This window comes from Cebus imitator, unplaced genomic scaffold (genome assembly GCF_001604975.1).
Source record: "Cebus imitator isolate Cc_AM_T3 unplaced genomic scaffold, Cebus_imitator-1.0 Scaffold380, whole genome shotgun sequence".
Taxonomy (NCBI): Eukaryota; Metazoa; Chordata; class Mammalia; order Primates; family Cebidae; genus Cebus; species Cebus imitator.
This window is the reverse complement of record NW_016107695.1, coordinates 1,197,593-1,216,817: the sequence shown is the minus strand read 5'-3', so window position 1 is coordinate 1,216,817 and position 19,225 is coordinate 1,197,593. Positions and strand designations below refer to the sequence as shown.

The following is a 19,225-nucleotide window of genomic DNA, read 5'->3' as shown; positions in this document are numbered from 1 at the left end:
CTGATGGCGCACAGGGCGGGGCTTCAGCACGTGGAGAGGCGGCCTTCTGATGGCGCACAGGGCGGGGCCTCAGCACGTGGAGAGGCGGCCTTCTGATGGCGCACAGGGCGGGTCTTCAGCACGTGGAGAGGCAGCCATCCCGGGGCACACACAGCACGTCTTTGGTGACTGCTCAACGCCTGCGCCTGCGTCCGGATTGCTCTGCTAGGTCCATTCAGCTGTGCTTGGTGGGTTTTCACCACACTGCCCACTCCAGAGATGAGGAAACAAGAGGTTTTGAGAGGCAAAGGTGCCTGGCTAGGGCACAGAGCCAGGAGGGAGGGCCCTGTGGTCTCACGCCCCATCTTCTCCCTGCTGTGTCACATCCTCAGAAATTGGCACCCTCTTTCCTGTGACCCTCAGGCTGTACCGAGGGGAGGATGAGAGGGCAGGAGCCTTGGGGTAGCTCCTCAGAAAAGTCCGGCAACACAGGCACGCCCCGAGCAGAAGAAGGCAGCCCTTGCCGCTCGCGTTCCTCTCCTCCGCCGTCCTGCGTCTCATGCTGTTAACCCGTCCCTGGGATGGGAAGTTCTTGGAAGGGGTGAGCCCCTGCTCGTTCAGCTGCTCTGAGGGAGGACTGCCTGCCGTGAGCTGCCCCATCACTGTCCTCGCACCTGTGCCACCGACCTCCTCTCACTCACGTGTTGAAGGCGCCTGGCACAGATGAAGGAGCTTGTGTAAACGGCTCCGTCAGCAAAACACCGCCCCCTGCACTGGGTTGTTCTGGCAGCAACTTGTTAGGCCGCGAGTGGCTGGATTTGAACCAAGTGCTTCGAGCTACAAGACTTCGTGGCTGTTATTCCTCCTTAAAGCAGGGACGTTTCCTCACATTGTTCTCTACGGTTTCTTCCACCGGAAATTCATACCCAATGACTCCAAAAGCCACCGCTTTTAGAGCAGCATTTAGATGGGATGGGATCTCACAAACGGGAGCAATTCAGACGTGTCCCTGGGAATGCAAGGCTGAGGCGGATCACTTAGCGAGCTCTTCGGGTCTGAGCGGCACGCACGTCCTCAGGCCTAGCCTCCAGCCCGGGCTTCGCGAAGGTGCTGACCCTCTGCAAACGCTGCGCAGTCGGCCCTTCTTTCTAGACGCTTTTTCTGCAAGCACAGCCTGCCCCTTGCTTGTTATCAACACTTGGAAGTGCAGCAAACCGTTGTCTCCAGAAGAATGCCATGATAGCGTCAGAGGTGCTTTCGCGGGCCTGCATTTGCGTTTGCAGGCTGTGCCGGCCTGTGGAGATAAGCCAGGCTCTGGCAGGGAAAGTGGGGCAGGAGGGCTGGGAGTCGCCTTTTTGTCCCAAGGTAGCTGGAAGGTGAGGTTAATGCACTTTCAGGATCTCCTCCAATTTCTGCCTTGTAAAATATTTGAGACAGGCAAAAAAAGCCAGAACCCATCAGTGTGCTGCATCCAGACCCATCTCGCATGCAAGGATACTCAAAGACTCAAAACAAAGGGATGGAGAAAGATTTACCAACCAAATGGAAAGGAAAAATAAATAAATAAAAAGCAGGAGATGCTTTAAAGCAACAAAGATCAAAAGAAGCAAAGAAGGATATTACATAATGATAAAAGGATCAATGCAACAAGAAGAGCTAAAGATCCTAAATATATATGCACCCGATACAGGAATACCCAGATATATAAGAGACCTAGACTCCCACACAATAATAGTGGGAGACTTCAACATCAATATTAGACAGATCAATGAGACAGAAAATTAACAACGATATCCGGGATTTGAACTCAGATCTGGAACAAGTAAACTTAATTAACATTTATAGAACTCTCCACTTTAAATATACAAAATATACGCTCTTAGCAGTACCACATAACACCTACGTACAGGTTTCAATGAAATATTGCTTGGCTGCTTGTTATTTTCTTCCCTCATTTTTTTTTCATGTCTCTATTATTAAGCACAATTCTAGGCATACCCATTTTTAGACTGCATTCTAGCCCCGGCAATAAAGCGACACCCCATTCTCTCTCCCTCTTCCTCTTTCCCTTTCTTCCTCTCCTTCATTCTTAAAAAATTGAGTCATGAATCACAGAACAGGCTATCAAGGGTCACTTGGTCCTGTCTTAAAACTGTCTCATGCATATGCAGAACAAGATCGAATTATTTTTGTGTGGGTTTATTTAAGTAAACACTGCTTGAACGCAGGGATGAGAAAGCCACCGTGCTGGATGGCTCAGAGAGGCTGCCCGAGGGTTGAGGTACAGAACGTTTCAATGATGGATTCTGGCCTCAGCCACTCATCAGATTTTGAATCTGCAGTTTGTACCATTCTATCTGTACAGCACAAAATAGTTTCTTATTTCAATGGAGAAAATCTCTCATGAAGGATATTCTAATTACTGTTTAGCATATTTACATTTTCCTTATGATATTAAAACCTGCACAGATATATTCCAAAATACAACCAAAGTATTATCATTTCCCGTCAAAAGCAGAAAATACTTTTTGCCTCTTTTGGGAACACATGATTAAAAATAAACCGATGACTAAGAAACTTAAGCTTTTTAAGAAATCTGGATTTGTAAAGAGATGGTCCAAAAGGGAGGAACAAGGAAAGGAGGATTTTGAGAGCTTTGGGAGGGGCCGCAGAGTAAAGCTAGCTTTGTATCCTGGGGGATCCTTACCAAGAAAAAGGTTATGTTGCAAGGCCTGGAAACAAGGGAACTTGTAACCAAATGGTAACAGTAACAGCCGGGAAAGAAAGACTGCCTTTAGGAAGCACCTAAAAAGTGGTGCACAGACAGATGAACCACAATAATTGTGTTCCTTTTTATCCCCTGGGGACACTAAATTCCCAAACGTGCATTATTTAGTTATTTTTAGATATGCAGCGAGCAGGGAAACCACTGAGAACACCCCGTGTAAATCCTCCTGCAGCTTTCCTGAAGTCAGCGTTGCCTGATGAGTGTCTGTCATGGAAGAGAGCTTGGGAGGGCTGTGCTGTGTCCCTTCATGGGGACCAGTGACGTGTTCCGGCGTGCCTGGCCACCATGACCTTGAGCGGCTGTGGAGTGCGGGAGGATGATGGAGCCTCGAGGTTACTCATTTTCTCTGCCATCCAGTGAATTGCTTGTACATTTCCTGCCATATTACTATTGCATTTCCAAAAAATAAGAAAACATCCTCGAAATATCATAAGCTATCTTTTTGATGTGAATGTTGGTCTGTATTTCTGTCATATTCAAAATTGAAAACAAAAATAATTTCAAGTTCTAAAATGTTTCTGCTGAGGAGTTTTACTGGGCATGTATATGGCTATGGGAATTCCAAGTTAATTCTGAACAGAATATTCAACTCCCAATAAACTCCGAGAAGAATTATTTTTATTTCTCGAGTAGGTATACTAATGATGAGGGGGGAAGTGGACCAGAATAGCGGCTTCAGTCTGTTGGAAGAGAAAGAACTACACTTTATATTTGTAATAGACATCTTTCAGCATCGTATAAACGTTCAAACTTTGTCACAGATTACTTAGTCACACGTGAGTGGATTTCCGATACTCTACAAAAAGGTAGTTCCTCACCATTCTCCTCTACACATCAGAATCAAGCTGAAATCAGAGTTTTAATTATCTTTGGTTGCATAATGTCTTAAGATTTTAAAAACACAGTTCATTTTTTACCTAATTCACTTCAGTACTCCAACATAGGCATTATGTAATGGTCGTGATGACATTTTTCAGGTGAAGAGACTAATGTATTGGGTTTTGGGGTCTTACATACATTTGTCAGGTGGAGAGACGGTCATATATAGGGTTTTAAGGTCTCACATACATGTGCAACCCCTTAGCACCAGAAGTAGAAACTAGTCTTTTGTTTCTGAGTCCATGGCCTGCGACTTTGGGTGACAGGGTCCCGTCAGGGTACTAGACAGCTGACAGAATTTAACTAGAATATGCCAAGCACTGCAAATGAATCAAAATGGAGCAAAACTATGTGCTTAACTTAATTTGTGATAACCATTTAAGAGTCCAAAATAATTTCGTTCCACTCCTTATTTTCCTCTTTCAGGTTCCACAAATGAAAAGTTACCCCAACGTGAAGGCACAGGAAAAACAGGTAACTATCTTAAAATAAATGTCTATGATGATATGTAGCATCTAGTAATGTGTCTTGTGAAATAGCTTCTGGAGTTACAATGTAAATATCCCCTAGTAATGATAATGAGAGCAAAACCAGTTTGCTCCCTCTTTATTCATTCAGCAAATGCCATTCACCTCTCCTGATCACCAGCTGGGCTGGGCCTGTGCCCTGCTGGGATCACTGGTGTTGGGGCTGTGCTCTGTGGCTTGTTCGGGACCACTGGCAGACACTGTTGGGACCAACTGGAGCCTCCTGGTCTGTGACTGTGGAGAGGGCTGAGGCTCAGTATTTTGGCTCCATGGGGGATTCTAAACCATTGCAATTATTGAGGACCCTGATAAAGATGCCTCAACTCCTCCCTACAAGGAGGAAGAGGAAGAGTTTTTCTACCTACAGCAATCGCTGCCTCTGAGACTGGTACAAACAAGAGCCCAACAGGACCCTTAACCTGAACATCACATGGCAGCCAGTGGGTCCTGTTTCGGGGGGCTGCCACATGCCCACCACAACCCCCGGGAAAGTCTCCATCCCCTTCCCTGCCGTTGCCTCGGCTAACAGCCTTCAGTACCAGGACATATTTCCGCTTTTCTCTTACATCAGCCCTTCAAGTCAGAGGTTGTTTTCAAGATGAGAAAAAATACTTTAGTACCAAAATATCAGGGACTTTGTTTTGCAATGCAGGTTACAGTGTAATGAACCAGTAACAAACAAAAATAATATAAAGACAGGGCCGAGGCAGGCAGATCACCTGAAGTCAGGAGTTCGAGACCAACCTGGCCAACATGGTAAAACCCTGTCTCTACTAAAAATACAAAAATTATTTGGGTGTGGTGGCACTTGCCTATAATCCCAGCTACTCGGGAGGCTGAGGCAGGAGAATAGCTTGAACCTGGGAGGTGGAGGTTATAGTGAGCCAAGATTGAGCCACTGCACTCTAGCCTGGGTAACAGAATGAGACTATGTCTCACAGAAAAAAAAAAAAAAAAAAAAAACAGCCAGACTGGAGTTTTATTCAACCAATCCTTTCTGCATATGTGGGAACTGCGGTGGGGCCCGTCCCTGCTCCGGAAGATCCTTTGCAGAAAGAGCTGTATGGCTAGGACACAGACATGTAGGAGGGTGCAAGCTGGCACAGGAGTTAATGTCAGCCTGCCCAGAGGGCACCCTCCAAGGGTGAGGGAGGAGTAGCTTCCTGGAAGGGGAATACATAACAGGTGTGAGCTGGGACAGAGGAAGCCTCACAGTCAAAGAAAATAGCTCGTTTTTCCAGCCGAAAAATAATGGCAGTCCTAATGGGAATGCTGGGTGGGGAAAGGGTTTACTTTTGGAGAAGAAGGGGTGAGGTTGGCAGAGCAATGATGTGAGCTGCGTGAATCCAGCTGAGAAGATAATGGGGTGGGTGTGTTGACATTTGTAGAGCAAAGAAGGGATGATGCTCGTGGTTGGAAAGATTCATCCCATGTGGAAAGGGAGGAGGAGGCGGAAGGCCTGTCTTCTTCCAGGCAGCGTGCCGAATCCTGCTCATTATGATATTTATTGTACCCACTGTAAAAAAAAAAAAAATCTGGAGGAATTGGAACATGGGCATGAAAGTGAGTTAAGGAAAGAACACGCCCCCCTCCCAGGCCTGTGGTCTAGGCCTGCATATGCAGAGGGGACACCTCGATTAAGCAACAGAGCTAGCTTCCAGACGCAAGTGAGACACTGAGACACTTCCCACACTAACGGGGAAAATGACCAACACACAGCTCTTTGAGATTTGTGATTTATTTCCTGTGTTTTATTTATTTTTGTTTTATTTCCAATGGCCTTGCTCTGTGGGGACAGAGCCACCCCGTCTGTGAGGGACGGGGCATGGAGTAGGGCCTGAGGATGCCCATGGCTGAGGAGGAAAGCGTGGTCAGGGCAGGGTGGGGAGCAGCCTCTGGTGCCCAGAATCAGGGCTGGGAGGAAGATCGGGCGTGGACCACGACACTCACCCTGTCCTCAGGTCACACCTGCCCTCCCTGCGTGCTACCCAGGCTGAGCTTTCAGGCTAGCCTGGCTCCAGTGATGGGAGAATGGGCTGGTGGCCCCAGAGTGGTGACTTGGTGAGGCCTCAGGAAAAATACAGAGCAGTAATAATGTATTCGATTGTCCTCATTCCAAAAAATTTCAAATATGTCCTTTTAAGACTTTTTGTATGTTCTTGTGCTTAAAATATGTTTCCCATTTTGTTTTATTTTCTTGGAAGAAGATTGTAAAATAGTCAACCACAAAATATTCCTAGTTTATTGTTATTATCAGTGTTAGACTTGGATATTTCAAATAACTGTTGTTACATTTTTGTCAGTATTTTGATAGCTAGCAAACTGTTTTTGAGAGATTGCTCAATGTTAAATTTTTTTGACAATCTGTTTTGATTTTCCTCCGAAAAAGCCTCATGAGAAACTTTGTTCTTCAGATCCCTGGGGAGTTGATGACTTAGTTATCTCTGTAGCCGGCCCTCGCCTTTGCCACCTTTTCTTGAATTTCAATCTGAAAGTTACTATTTAACAAAATGACATAAGCAAGCTTCAGTGGAAAAAAAAAAAAAGAATGATCCTGAGAGCACCACAGTGCCTTGTGGTCGCTTCCAGGGCTGGGTCCCTGAATGTCTAGAGAAGGGGTCCTGGCTCACATGCCCTGCCATCCTGCCAGGCCTCTGAGCCATGTAAAACCTCCTGCTTTACCAGGGAATCCAAAGCATGTGTGCCAATTCATTAAATACAGACGATTCACTTGGAAAACGCGTGTCCATGGGTGGTGCGGGGCCTGTGACGCCCCGGCCCACGCTTTCCTCCGTTCTTCATCACTTTCACCCCGCCCCCTGACCCCGTGCCCCTCACATCCTCGCTTAGATTATTCCACAGCAGCAGTGGAGACAGGGAGGGCCAAAGGTGTGGCAGGGTCCAGGATTCTCCAATCCTGCCTTTCTCTTGGTGAAGACAGGGGTCCTGTTAAGAATGCAGGCTCTGCTCACCCCGGTCCCTGCCAGGCCCTCTTCTGTACCCTCTAGTGACCCAAATTCATGACTTTCCTTTCCCAATGCTAGCCTTTCTTTGCTGTAATTATTTGGATTCCTTTCTCGTCTGCTCTATGGCCTATGATTGGCCCTAATGGTTTAGAACTGATGGGGTATTTTCCGCGTGGAAGTTAGGTTAGCATCTAGCCTGGAGCATTTTAAGTAGCAGCTCACGCAAGCAGTGATGTAGCTTCACCCCTGAGGCAGCCGGGCATCGGGTCGGGACTGTGTGGGGTTGCTCTTGTGTTTGATCTGTGGGGGTTGAGTGTAAGACCTTAGCACCAACCTGTATGCACACTTACCTCACTTACTCTCATAATTGTAGTCTCCTTGCAAATCTTTTCCGTTCTGAATTCAGATGATGCCGCAGCTCCGGCGTTGGAGACTCAGCCTCAAGGAGATGAAGAAGGTGAGCCTGGGCGGGGATCGCACAGCCTGCACTGGGGAGGAGCGTGAGGGCCGGTGTGGAGCTGGGAAGTGGGGCAAGTCATCTTGTTAGAGCTCCATTCAGTATGGATTGTAACATGCCAGATGCAGAGAGAAAAGACCACATAATCTCACTTGTATGTGGAATCTATTTAAAAAACTCCAACAGTGAGAAGAAGGAAACAGCAGGCAGAAAGCTGGCCACCAAGGGTAGGGTGGGATGGAGGAAATGGGGAGAGGAGGTCAGAGGCTGCAAAGCTGCAGGGATGCGGGATGGACGAGGGCACTCAGCAGCAGGAACACAGTCAATGATGAAATGACAGTGGACTGCATATGCACATTTCCTGGACACACACCCGTGCAGTAGCTGTGAGATGCCGGGAATATGCATTGGCTTGGCTGTAGAAATACTTCACTGTGTAAATGTGTATCTGCACATCATGATGGGCGCCTTAGACAGGGATAAGAGAGCAAACTCACAGCAGAAACAGACTGCGTTTGGCCGTGCCCAGCCTCAGGAGGGCACCCACTGTTCTTCATGATGTAGTTGGAGCAGTGATTTTCGGATATTGCCATGGTGCATTCTCATGAGGGTTTCGTTAAACACATGTTTCTAAGTGACATGTCACAGTTTGGATAACATAAAATGCATGACCGTCTTCCCTGTTGGCATTTCACATCTTTACAAGTAGTCGTAACGAGGATAGATTTCCTATTTTTACCTTTAATACGTACCTTTATACTTGCCATCCTATAAAAAATTCTCAAGTCAAAGGGGACCTGAATTTAAAGGCAAAGTATAAGGAATACGTAGTATACATCAGCCAAACGTTAAAACATAGAACTGCACTATGCTTTGCAAATGATAACGACTAACGCTGCGTGGCCCTGAGTGCCGCACACTGTGTCCCTGCGTCCCTGCGTCCCTGCATCCCTGGCCTTCGGAATCCCCTCCACAGGTGACGGCCCTGCAGTGATGACCTCAAGCCCACCTGGGAGTACACAGCAAACGACATTCAAACCCAGGGGGCTTCAGGGTCTGTGTCCTGACATTAACTGTGACCTGCACTATGTTCCTTTTTTTTGTTTTCTTTTTTTTTTTTGAGATGAAGTTTTTCTCTTGTTGCCCAGGCTGGAGTGCAATGGAGCGATCTCAGCTCACTGCAACCCCCGCCTCCTGGGTTCAAGTGATTCCCCTGCCTCAGCCTCCCGAGTACTACAGGTGCTTGCCACCAAGCCCAGCTTTTGTTTTGTATTAGTAGAGGCAGGGTTTCACTATGTTGGCCAGGCTGATCTTGAACACTTGACCTCAGGTGATTCATCCACCTTGGCCTCCCAAAGTGCTGGGATTACAGGCGTGAGCAATCATTGCACCCAGACCATTCAATTTTATTTGTTAAACAATATTACTACAAAAAGGGTATTCCTGAAAAGTTTTGAGCAAAAGTTACATTTCACATATTGCATTTGTATTGAATCTTTTAACTGATTGAAAACCTTGTATGTTATGTGAATAGCCATTTTAACTACACAACGACATGTTTTTATACATTGGGCATTTATCTAAAACCTGATTTTTTCACAGTGAATTCTCCAAACACCTTTTAATTATACTTTTGGATAGAGAAAAAAATGCCAAAAATATTTTAAAATGTATATTATGATTTCCTTTTGTCTCACGCATATAATCATTGTAACTATTTCTTTTAAAATGTTCAACGTGTGTTATACTGATTCATTTTAGCTTTTGGACAACTTGCTGCACTATGTAACTCAGGACATGGCACTGTCAGGATGAGTTAAAAATGCTGATTGCTTTCTTTTGGTTCACAGATATTGCATCACGTTACCCTACCCTTTGGACTGAGCAGGTTAAAAGTCGGCAGAACAAAACCAATAAGAATTCAGGTAAGACGGTGTCCAGTGTCACTTTGTAAGGAGTGATTTACTGGATCTAGAACATGCGTTATTTTCTTGGAGTTAAGCGTATAGTACAATTGACCCTTGAATGAAAACGGGGTCGGGGTGGAGACCTGGCACAAAGGTCTCAGTGTAACTTATAACTTCCCCAAACTTAACTGTAATAGCCTATTGCAGACTGGCAGCCTTACCCAAAATACAGTGGTTAACATATATTTTGTATGTCATATGTATTATATACTGTATTCTTACAAAAACAGAAAAGAAAGAAAATGTGATTAGAAATCACAAGGAATAGAAAATACATTTACTACTCATGAAGTGGGTGTGGGTCGTCATAACGGTCGCCCTCCTCCTCGTCTCTTCACGGTGGGTAGGCTGAGGAGGAGGAAACAGAGAAGGGGCTGGCCCCCTGTCGAGGGTGGCAGAGGTGAAGGAAATGTCCTTGCCACAGTGCACCCATGACGTAAAAGCCTGCTGCTCAGGGGCCAACTGTAAATATTTTCCCTTGGTTACTCAGTCGTGAAGATAATTCTTAAGATTTGATCACTAGCATATGTTGTAAAACTTGGTGTTTTAAAATTAAATTTTCTAAATTCTTTAAAAGATTTTTCTGTAGATGTCAAATAAGCTATAGCTTTAGGTATAAAAATGGAGATGTTTGTTAATAAGTATTTCCTTTTGACCTAATTTCAGAGATGTTAAACCACTTTGCTAATTTAAAATCCTCCACATCATGTGCATTTTGCTTGCTACAAAACAGTGTTTGAGAGACCTTCTGCCTTGTACAGCTAACTGCTGTAACATTTTGAAGACCAGTAATGGGTTGCTTCCTCTTGGGTTAATGATTTTGACTGTGGGGACGGATTTGTTCTGTAGTTTTCCTTTAGGCTCTCAGTTGATTGCTTGTGCGCTTCTCATTGCCTTTTCAAATGAGGATTTCACAGATTCTCATTGAAGGGAAGCAGCTGTGTAGGTTTCAAGTCGTTCAGCTGCTGAGTAAACACGGAATTAGTAACAGCTTGAATTTTCTATGATCAGCTTTGGGTGAAAATATTGCAAACATTCACAGAGGCTGTTTATGCATTAAAACTTTATCTGTGTTTATGCATCCATATATTCTTTTGCTTACAAAAAAATCAGAAGGTTGATTAAAGTTCAGAATACCAGGAGTGGTTCGATTCTCCCTTCACCCACCCATGCCTCTTATAGACCCAACCTAAGAAGGACACTTGATGGGAATGCCTGGGTCTCCCTAAGCTAGCAGCCCCCTCAGAAGGCCACAGCGAGCCTATAGTGGTCCTGTCCACTCACTGACACCTGCAGAGCTAGCGTGATGCGATCAGGTGAGCCAGGGCAGGTCAGCATGTGACTGCTGCCCCATGGTGTTCTGAGATCACCGCCTCCAGCCCTGAGTCTTAGCTGTGTGGTGTCTTCTTGCTGCTTTACCTTCTGGGCTGAGATGAGGAAGCGCAAGCCCTAAAGGCACACATGGCAGAAACATTTATCACCTATTTATAACATTTTCCTCAGAAACGCTTGTTATAGCATTGGTATGGATATTTCTCCATACAATATCCTATTGTATGGAGATACTAATCTCTGTATGTGTCTTGTAAACTTTTGGCACTGGGTTTTGTTCAATTTTGTCACCCCATTTTAAAAAAGTTATTTTATTTCTGTCTCATACAAATTTGTACATGAGAGATTACTTAAAACACTGTATGGTATGGTTAGGCGTTGTATCCCCACCCAAATCTTATTTTGCATTTTAATCTCCATAATCTGCACATGTCAAGGGAGAGACCAGGCGACGGTGATTGAATCATGAGGGTGGGTCCCCCTGCTGTTCTCACAGTAGGAGTGAGTTCTCATGAGATCTGATGGTTTCATAAGGGGCTCTAACCTCTTTGCTGGGCACGCCTCCTTCCTGCCGTCTTGGAAAGAAGGTGCCTTGCTTCCCTTCACCTTCCGCCATGATGGTGAGCTTCTAGTGGCCTCCCCAGCCATGCTGACCTGTGAGTCCATTAAACCTCTTTCCTTTATAGATTGCCTGGTCTTGGGGAGCTGTTTACAGCAGCATGAAAACGGACTAGTACACTGGTAGATCTTGAAAACCACAGGAGAATAAATATGTTAGCACCTAAACTGAATTTGAAAAACAAATGTACAATTCTTGTAAATGCTTTTTGTGGAAATATACATTATTTTATTTACTTATTTATTTAGAGAGAAAGTCTTGCTCTGTCACCAGGCTGGAATGCAGCAGTACAATCTGGGCCCACTGCAACCTCTACCTCCTGGGTTCAAGCGATTCTCCTGCCTCAGCCTCCTGAGAAACTGTGATTATAGGCACCTGCCACCATACCCAGCTAATTGCTGTATTTAGTAGAGACAGCCATTCACCATGTTGACCAGGCTGGTCTCAAACTCCTGACCTCAAGTGATCCGCCCACCTCAGCCTCCCAAAGTGCTGGGATTACAGGCCTGAGCCACCATGACAGGCTAGGAAATACACATTTTTTTTTAAGCGAATGTAACCATTTAAGGCATTGTCAGATTAAGCTTCATGGAAGCCTGTGGAAGAACATTTCTGTGTCTAACCTCTCACTTGCCACTTGCAGATTTCCAAGACTTCAAGTGATCTGCCAATGGTAATTAACCAGTAAAAACTGAGCAGGCTTTTGGTATTTAGTGGGACTGAAAATAATGTTTTAGGAAATTCCAGTTTACAGAAGTTACCCTGCACTATAATTTGATTTAAGTCAGCCGAGATGAGTGGAGCACAAAAGATAGCCCAGAGTGGATTTGTAGATGCAGGGCGTGAAGTTAGTGGACGATGTTTGTGTTTAATATCAGTTTTCCAGCTACACGTTCTCTCTGACGGTCTGAAGAAACACCTAGTTGGTATTTTAGGACATCAAAAATAATATTAAGTTTTAACAATGAAATGACAATCATAGGATATATATATATAATGACCACTGTTATTGAAATTTCAAATATCAGAAGAGTGTCATTTATACTTAATTTTTATTTTTAAAATATACTTTGACTATAATCATCTTTGGTAGATGTAGACATATTTATTTGAGAAAATGTAAACAATTTTGACAATAATAATTTGGGTATTTAAAAAAATTTACCTAGCTTGTCAGTACTTTTTCATGTTCTTTTATAAGAAGGGCCAACTGGAAAATGCATTGCTTTTTGTTTCTCTGATGTTTCTTTATATCAGCTAAATGTAGTATTTTCCCTCATGAATTTGTGTGAAAGTAATCTAAAGTGATTTTTGTTACCACAAACATAGAGCATGGTTGCCATGCGTCCAAATGCCTGAGGGCACACTGGGAAGACCTGGTCACATATGCTTTGGAGCATGTAATGATGGTAGTTTTTTTAAAAAACGGACTATTCTTACAAAGGAAAATACAATACTTCTACTCTGAAAATTGGCCCATGGCAGCTACACAGTACAGCCAGGCCTCCTGTGGGGTTTGAACCGCGTCGGGGTCTGTAGCTCAGACAGAAACCCTTCATTCCCAGGCCAGACTGGATTTAGATTGGCAAAGACCTCCCATTCCCCTCCTGTTGCTCACCTCAGGCTCCAGCAGAGCCCACCGAGGGCGGCCCCTCACTGCCCTCCGGGATGGTCTGCAGGTAGGGAGTGGTCACACTTGAAAATTTGCACATAATAGCCACACAAATACTTATTAAGTTAATGAAGGGTTGTACCAGCGTGTGTTCCACCGGCCTTATTGTGGTATCATTGCTTTTTTTTTTTTTTTTTCCTTAACAAACTGAATGAAACAAACTAACCAAATTGATAAATAAATGGAAAAGAGATAATCTAGGCACCCTAGAGGTTGCCTATTAGACTTATCTTGATTTAAATTCAATAAATATATAAATCAAATATTCTCCTGGCTCATTTAGTCAGAAAATCATCACTTTCATCATGTAAATCAAAATATGTTAAATAAATGAGTAAAATCTGAAGTTACTTGTTACTTTAAAGTGCATTACTCAGTTTTTCATATCAATGTAAAATTCTGTTAATTCTTTTACTGTCTCAAATCATCTTTGTTTTATTACTCCTTTCATAGAAGATTTATAAAGTAGTTATAAGATTTTATCAGATAAAACATTTTGTAAGATACAGTCTTTTAATTATGTAAGATTTAAACAAATGTAAGCCAAATTGGTACTCTTTCCTACAGGTATATTAAGTACTTTCTAGATTTCTGCCTGATTTTTAAAAAAACCAATCTAACATATTGAAGCAGAGGCTGTAACTTCTTTTTTTCACTTGAGCAAGCTACTAACATCTTCACAAAAAACAAACACTATTCATGAATTACAAACACCAGGTGCTTGGGTTTCCATAACGCATTCATGATGAAAACATCTCCTCTAGAGAAAAAGGCATATGATCGTGGCATGTCAAAGCTGAGGAGGGACCCAGGCTCACAGGACGGTTTCTTTATCATGGGTGCCATTTGCGACCATTTCCCATAGTGACAGGACCCATGGGGAGGAGCACTGAGAAAGAATGGGAAGACAGCTGGTGGAAGACCAGCTCTGTCACACCCTGGTGGGACGATTATTCAAAGGGAGGAATTGGTTAAAACTTACGTGTGATCTGTGCCCATCCCCCACCAGGTGTGCCACAGTCTCCCCCAAAACAGGGGGACGAGATAAGCCCCATCATGTTATACTTTAAGTATGCAGGTTTCTTTTTTTTTTTTTTTTTTTTTTTTTTTTTGAGACAGAGTTTCGCTCTTGTTACCCAGGCTGGAGTGCAATGGCGCGATCTCGGCTCACCACAGCCTCCGCCTCCTGGGTTCAGGCAATTCTCCTGCCTCAGCCTCCTGAGTAGCTGGGATTACAGGCACGTGCCACCATGCCCAGCTAATTTTTTGTGTTTTTTTTAGTAGAGATGGGGTTTCACCATGTTGACCAGGATGGTCTCGATCTCTTGACTTCGTGATCCACCCGCCTCGGCCTCCCAAAGTGCTGGGATTACAGGCTTGAGCCACCGTGCCCGGCCTGCAGGTTTCTTAAAGTCATGTTGATAAAATTGTCTTGAATTCCGTCAATTAGTTAACCCCCTTGGGGTGTCCTGCTGCTATTACACCGAGCACTGATGAGAACGTGAAAGAAGCCAGAAATAGATGCAGGACCTCAAGAAGCTGCTGTGGAAACTTTTGTACTTAGGAAGTTAGAAGTGTCCTGCTGGGCTCCTGGGCAGCCTGCGCCTGGCAGGGGTGGGCTGGGGAGGAGGGCACAGAATGAGGCAGCGCCACCTCAGGCCTGCACAGGACGTTCTGGGGCAGTGGGTCCTGGAAGACCCTCCCTGATTACCAGGATACAAGGCCAGGCGTGGGGCACACACAGTCCTGGGAGCTCGCAGCCGGACTGTGTGGCTGGCAGTTGAGGTGATTCGGTTTTCGTGGCTGGCTGGCAAGGTGAGTTCAGTTGCTTTCCTTAGCACTGAGTACCCAGTCCTGATGGAGCCATCTGCTGCCACAGAGCCTTGTCACATGGGGACACAGTCAGGTCTGCTTCTGATTTAAATCCTGGGTTTTTTGGAACCTCATGCTTTTGAAGTGGATCTCACCCTGCCTGAGATGCCAGGGACAGGGGATCTGCTGCTGGGGTCCCTCCCGCTGAGGAGTGTGTGTACCCTTGGGCACGAGTTCTTGCTGGCATTTTTGAAAAGACCTTTGCTATGATACCAGTGGAAAATGAAAGCTGAAGCAGGGCCTGAGAAAAAGTGGAAGTGGATTTCACCACATGGGCCTGGCTCACAGCAGCGTCTGCCCAGCGCACCCTCCAAGCCCAGCTCAGGGCTTCCCTGAGCCCAGCTCCCCCTCCTCTTTGCCATGTTCCTCAGGTCGGGACGATTCCTTCTTTGCTCACATGTCTCCACTGGGCCTGCAATCTCTAGCCAACCAGGATGGGACCTGGTTAAAGGCACTTCATGTTGGATGTTTAAAAAAAAAAACACACATACTGTAAGCTGTTCAACATGCAGAGAAATTCACCCACTCTTGTGAGTCCACCTGTCAAATATCCAGGGTCCCATGACCTGGGGTTCGCTTGTTGCAAAGCAGGGTGAGGAAGAAGATGTAAGGGCTGTGTCAGCATGCAGCTCCCACCCCACCAAGCTTCCCTGCAGGGTCCCAGCAGAGATACCCTTACCTTCCTGTCGTCACCTACACAGGAGGCTGGGTGCTGGCTCGGCAAGCCCAGGGGAGCTCCTCCTCCCTCAGCCAGCACCCCACTCCCCCATGGGATTTGGGATGGATGTGTGGAGTGTCCAGGGCCAATGTTAAGAGGTCCCACTCATAGCACGCACTGTGGAGCCCAAATCTTGCCTCTTGGGGGGTGTGAACCACATGGGGATCTGTAGCTCAGGCTGAATTCCTTCAGACCCAGGTCAGATTGGATTCAGATGGGCAAAGACCCATCCCCACCAGCCAGTAGGAAGGAGTGGCCGCTGGGGACCCCCTTCGATTTAGAGGAAGGGCATAGGCCCCTCGAGGTGGACCCCTCTCCGCCCTGAGCCCGTGTCCTGGGTGGTCCTCCTAAGGTGGAGTCAGCACCGGGTGGTCCCCTACCAGCAGGGTGGTCTGGATCCTGACATGCTGGGAACACTGTGTGGATGAGGTGGAGGCTGAAGTCAGGGCCTGTGAGTGCAGTGGGGTCCACGCTGGCCTGGGGCCTCGGGGCCATGCGGGTCTCAGCCGGAGTGGGGCTGTGCATCACCTCCACTGTGGCTGGGGACCCCCTTCAAGTACAGAGACCCCCCCCCCACCAAGTCCAGGCCTTCCCCTCCCTGCTGGGGGCACTGAAGTGTTCCCGGGGCTCTGCAGCTGTGCAGGAGGGAAGGAGGGACTCAGGTGGGGGGCTCAGCTCTGAGGGCTCTGTGGCATCTCCCGGCTGGGGTGGGACTGCCCACAGGGCTCTTCCCTGCGCCATTGCCCTTCCGGCTCCATGGAACTGTGGCCTCTTCTCCTCCCGTGTGATTGAAGGAGTGACAATTCACTTTTAAGGGGAGTCCGGCTCTGTATCCTTGGGCAGGCCCACCCTGTGACCCCTGTGCCCCGCCCCCGGGAATCTTCTTCATGGCCTCACAGACGGTGCAGAGCCCAGCCCGATGCTGCTGCTTCTTTATTGCACATCCCACGTGGGCACTGGAAGCCTCTGCTTCCTGCCTCCTCCCAGGCTCTCCCAAAGCCCAGGGCTCTTTGAGGCCCCTGAAATGCACCTTGGCGAACCTAGGAGTGTGCTCCAGGCCCAAGCCCCCAGGACCCTGAGGCCTTTTCATTTACTGTGTTAGGTTTTGCTTGTGAGCTGGAGAGAACATAGAGGCTTCCAGCTTTGTCATCTGTGAAAACCCTCCTCCTGCTTGGGAGAAAAATGCCTTCCTCCCTAAACCATTAAACAGAGTTCTGTTCAATGTCCACGAAGAGTCCTTGATGTTCAGGACCCCTGCAGTTTCTGGAGCCCCACAGTGGAAATACTTCTTTGCTTTATTTAGGGATGATAATTTTTGTTTTATCTTACATACTAACATTATTGCCAAAAGATAATTATCTTTAGATTCTGCTTTAAATCATGCTAAAATGCATTCCCTAGGGGAAAATGATACAAATTGTATGTCCTTTTTTTATTTCTAAGTTTTTCCTGTTTATTCTGTTTTTCAAATATGGCATTACACAAACATCAAGATACCAATTAGATTCATAAGTTATTAATTTTTGGTCATTTGAAGAGATTAAAATACTAAATCAAAGCAAATACCGCCTTGTAAGTGTAGACTGTAAAAGTGTATTGTTTAAAAACATAAATTAACTGCCAAAATATGCATAACTGAATGTATCCAATTTTCGTGATTATAAAAGAAGGTTTTAATTTCAATCATATTTGATTCTCAGATTTCACTATTCAATCAAACTGTGGTTAACTAATCAGAATGAAGCTTTTCAACATAAGTACAGAAAATAGTAATAAAGGCAGACCCTATCTAACTGGCTTGGAAACACCAACACATGTACCCACAGGCCTTGAACTCTCACCACAAAAGGAGGCCCTTTGCCTTACTTCTTTTCTAAATATGAATGACATTCGATTCATCCTTGAACTAATGAGGTCTGATGTGGACGTTCTTCTTGGTAGAATTGTTGTTGCCATCATGATATGGAGAATATTTATTTAGTGTATAATTGCTTATGGTGCACCAGGCAAAGCACTGGGTGTTCTAATGCATTCTCTAAGCCGCTTCTTAGAATTGCCCTGTGAACTTGGAGCTGCCTGTCTCAGAGGCAAGGTCATTTCTCAATCTCTACGTGGCTGAGGCCAGGGTTTAGGCCATATCTGTGATTTCCAGCCTCCTCTGCCACCCGCAGGTTAACAGGCACACTCAGTTCCAGAGCTGCCGGCCTCTGGGGCATCTCTGAGGCTGACCGCGTGGAAGGGGCCCAGTGGCGCACAGCTATGAGTGCTCCCACCCCAGGGATACTCCACCACGCAGGGGACGTGGCTTCAGAAGCCACCTCATGGCAAACAGCACCAGGAGAAGCTCTCTCAGGCGCACAGATGGGGCTTCCAGAGTGAGAACCAGGAGAGCGGCCATGTCTCCACTCTGGACCCTGCAGGCAGAGCCGCATCCTTCTCACTGTCGGATTTAGGAGGGACCACGTCGGGCACGGGGAGGAGATGGGGAGAGTGGTCGGCGTCGTGGACTGTGAAGGTGCGTTAGGACACCACCTGCCCCGGAAGCCATCTTTTCTGCACAAGGGAGCGCGGTGGCTGGAGAGATGTTGTGTGTTCACTCCTCCTCCTGAAAGCTGCCATCCCCTGGAGCCATTCTGCCCGTTCAGGTTATGGTTGCTGCTGCTCGGAGCCTCCCTGGGCTGGTTCTTGGCTCCCAGTGTGCGATCCTGGTCAATGCATTTTACCTCTCTGGGTTTCAGCATCTCCTCTCTAACGTGGTGAGACCGGCCTCACAGAAAAGCCCCAGAGTTTGGTCTGGTCGGATGCACCTGTGTCCACCCAGTATCTAGGAGTGGGATTACCTTCCAGGCATGCTTGTCGAGCTTCGCATCAGACTTGGAAGATAGGAAGGACTCAGGGCATCTCTTGAGACCTCCCTGAGGTGTTTGCGCACGCATGTGTATGGGTGTGTGTGTACACGTGCATGTTCATTGTAATAGTAACGAGGTTTTTGAGAAATCAGGAACTAGACATGGTAGTGACAGGACTAATACGACCAAGATTTACCTGTTGCCGTGAAATGTGTGTCTTGTGGTGATTACGGACATGGCTTGAAGCATACATGGAGTGAAATACCCCTTTCTGCTATTCACACTTAACAGTGACTTAGGGCCAGGTGGGGTGGCTCTCACTTGTAATGCCAGCACTTTGGGAGGCCAAGGTGGGCAGATCACCAGAGGTCAGGAGTTTGAGACCAGCCTGGCCAACATGGCGAAACCCTGTCTCTACTAAAAATACAAAAATTAGCCAGGCATGGTGGCACACGCCTGTAATCCCAGCTATGCGGGAGGTGAGGCAAGAGAATTGCTTCAACCCAATAGGCAAAGGCTGCAGTGAGCTTAGATTGTACCTGCACTCCAGCCTGAGTGACAAAGTGAGATTCTGTCTCAAACAAAACAAAAGAAAGAGAG

The 19,225-nt window shown here is 46.2% G+C and overlaps 1 protein-coding gene across 2 annotated transcripts in view; it reads left to right on the top strand.

Annotated features, from left to right (window-relative positions):
- Positions 1–19,225, top strand: part of SMOC2 (SPARC related modular calcium binding 2) — a 193,554-nt gene that overhangs the window by 86,711 nt on the left and 87,618 nt on the right. Inside the window, exons 5-7 of one of the 2 annotated variants that reach the window (XM_017507610.2) lie at positions 4,073–4,120; positions 7,546–7,596; positions 9,447–9,521. In XM_017507610.2, coding sequence (XP_017363099.1) covers positions 4,073–4,120; positions 7,546–7,596; positions 9,447–9,521 — 174 coding nt within the window. Of the gene's footprint in view, positions 1–4,072; positions 4,121–7,512; positions 7,597–9,446; positions 9,522–19,225 lie in introns of both variants that reach the window. The other variant, XM_017507609.2, reaches the window with a different exon arrangement.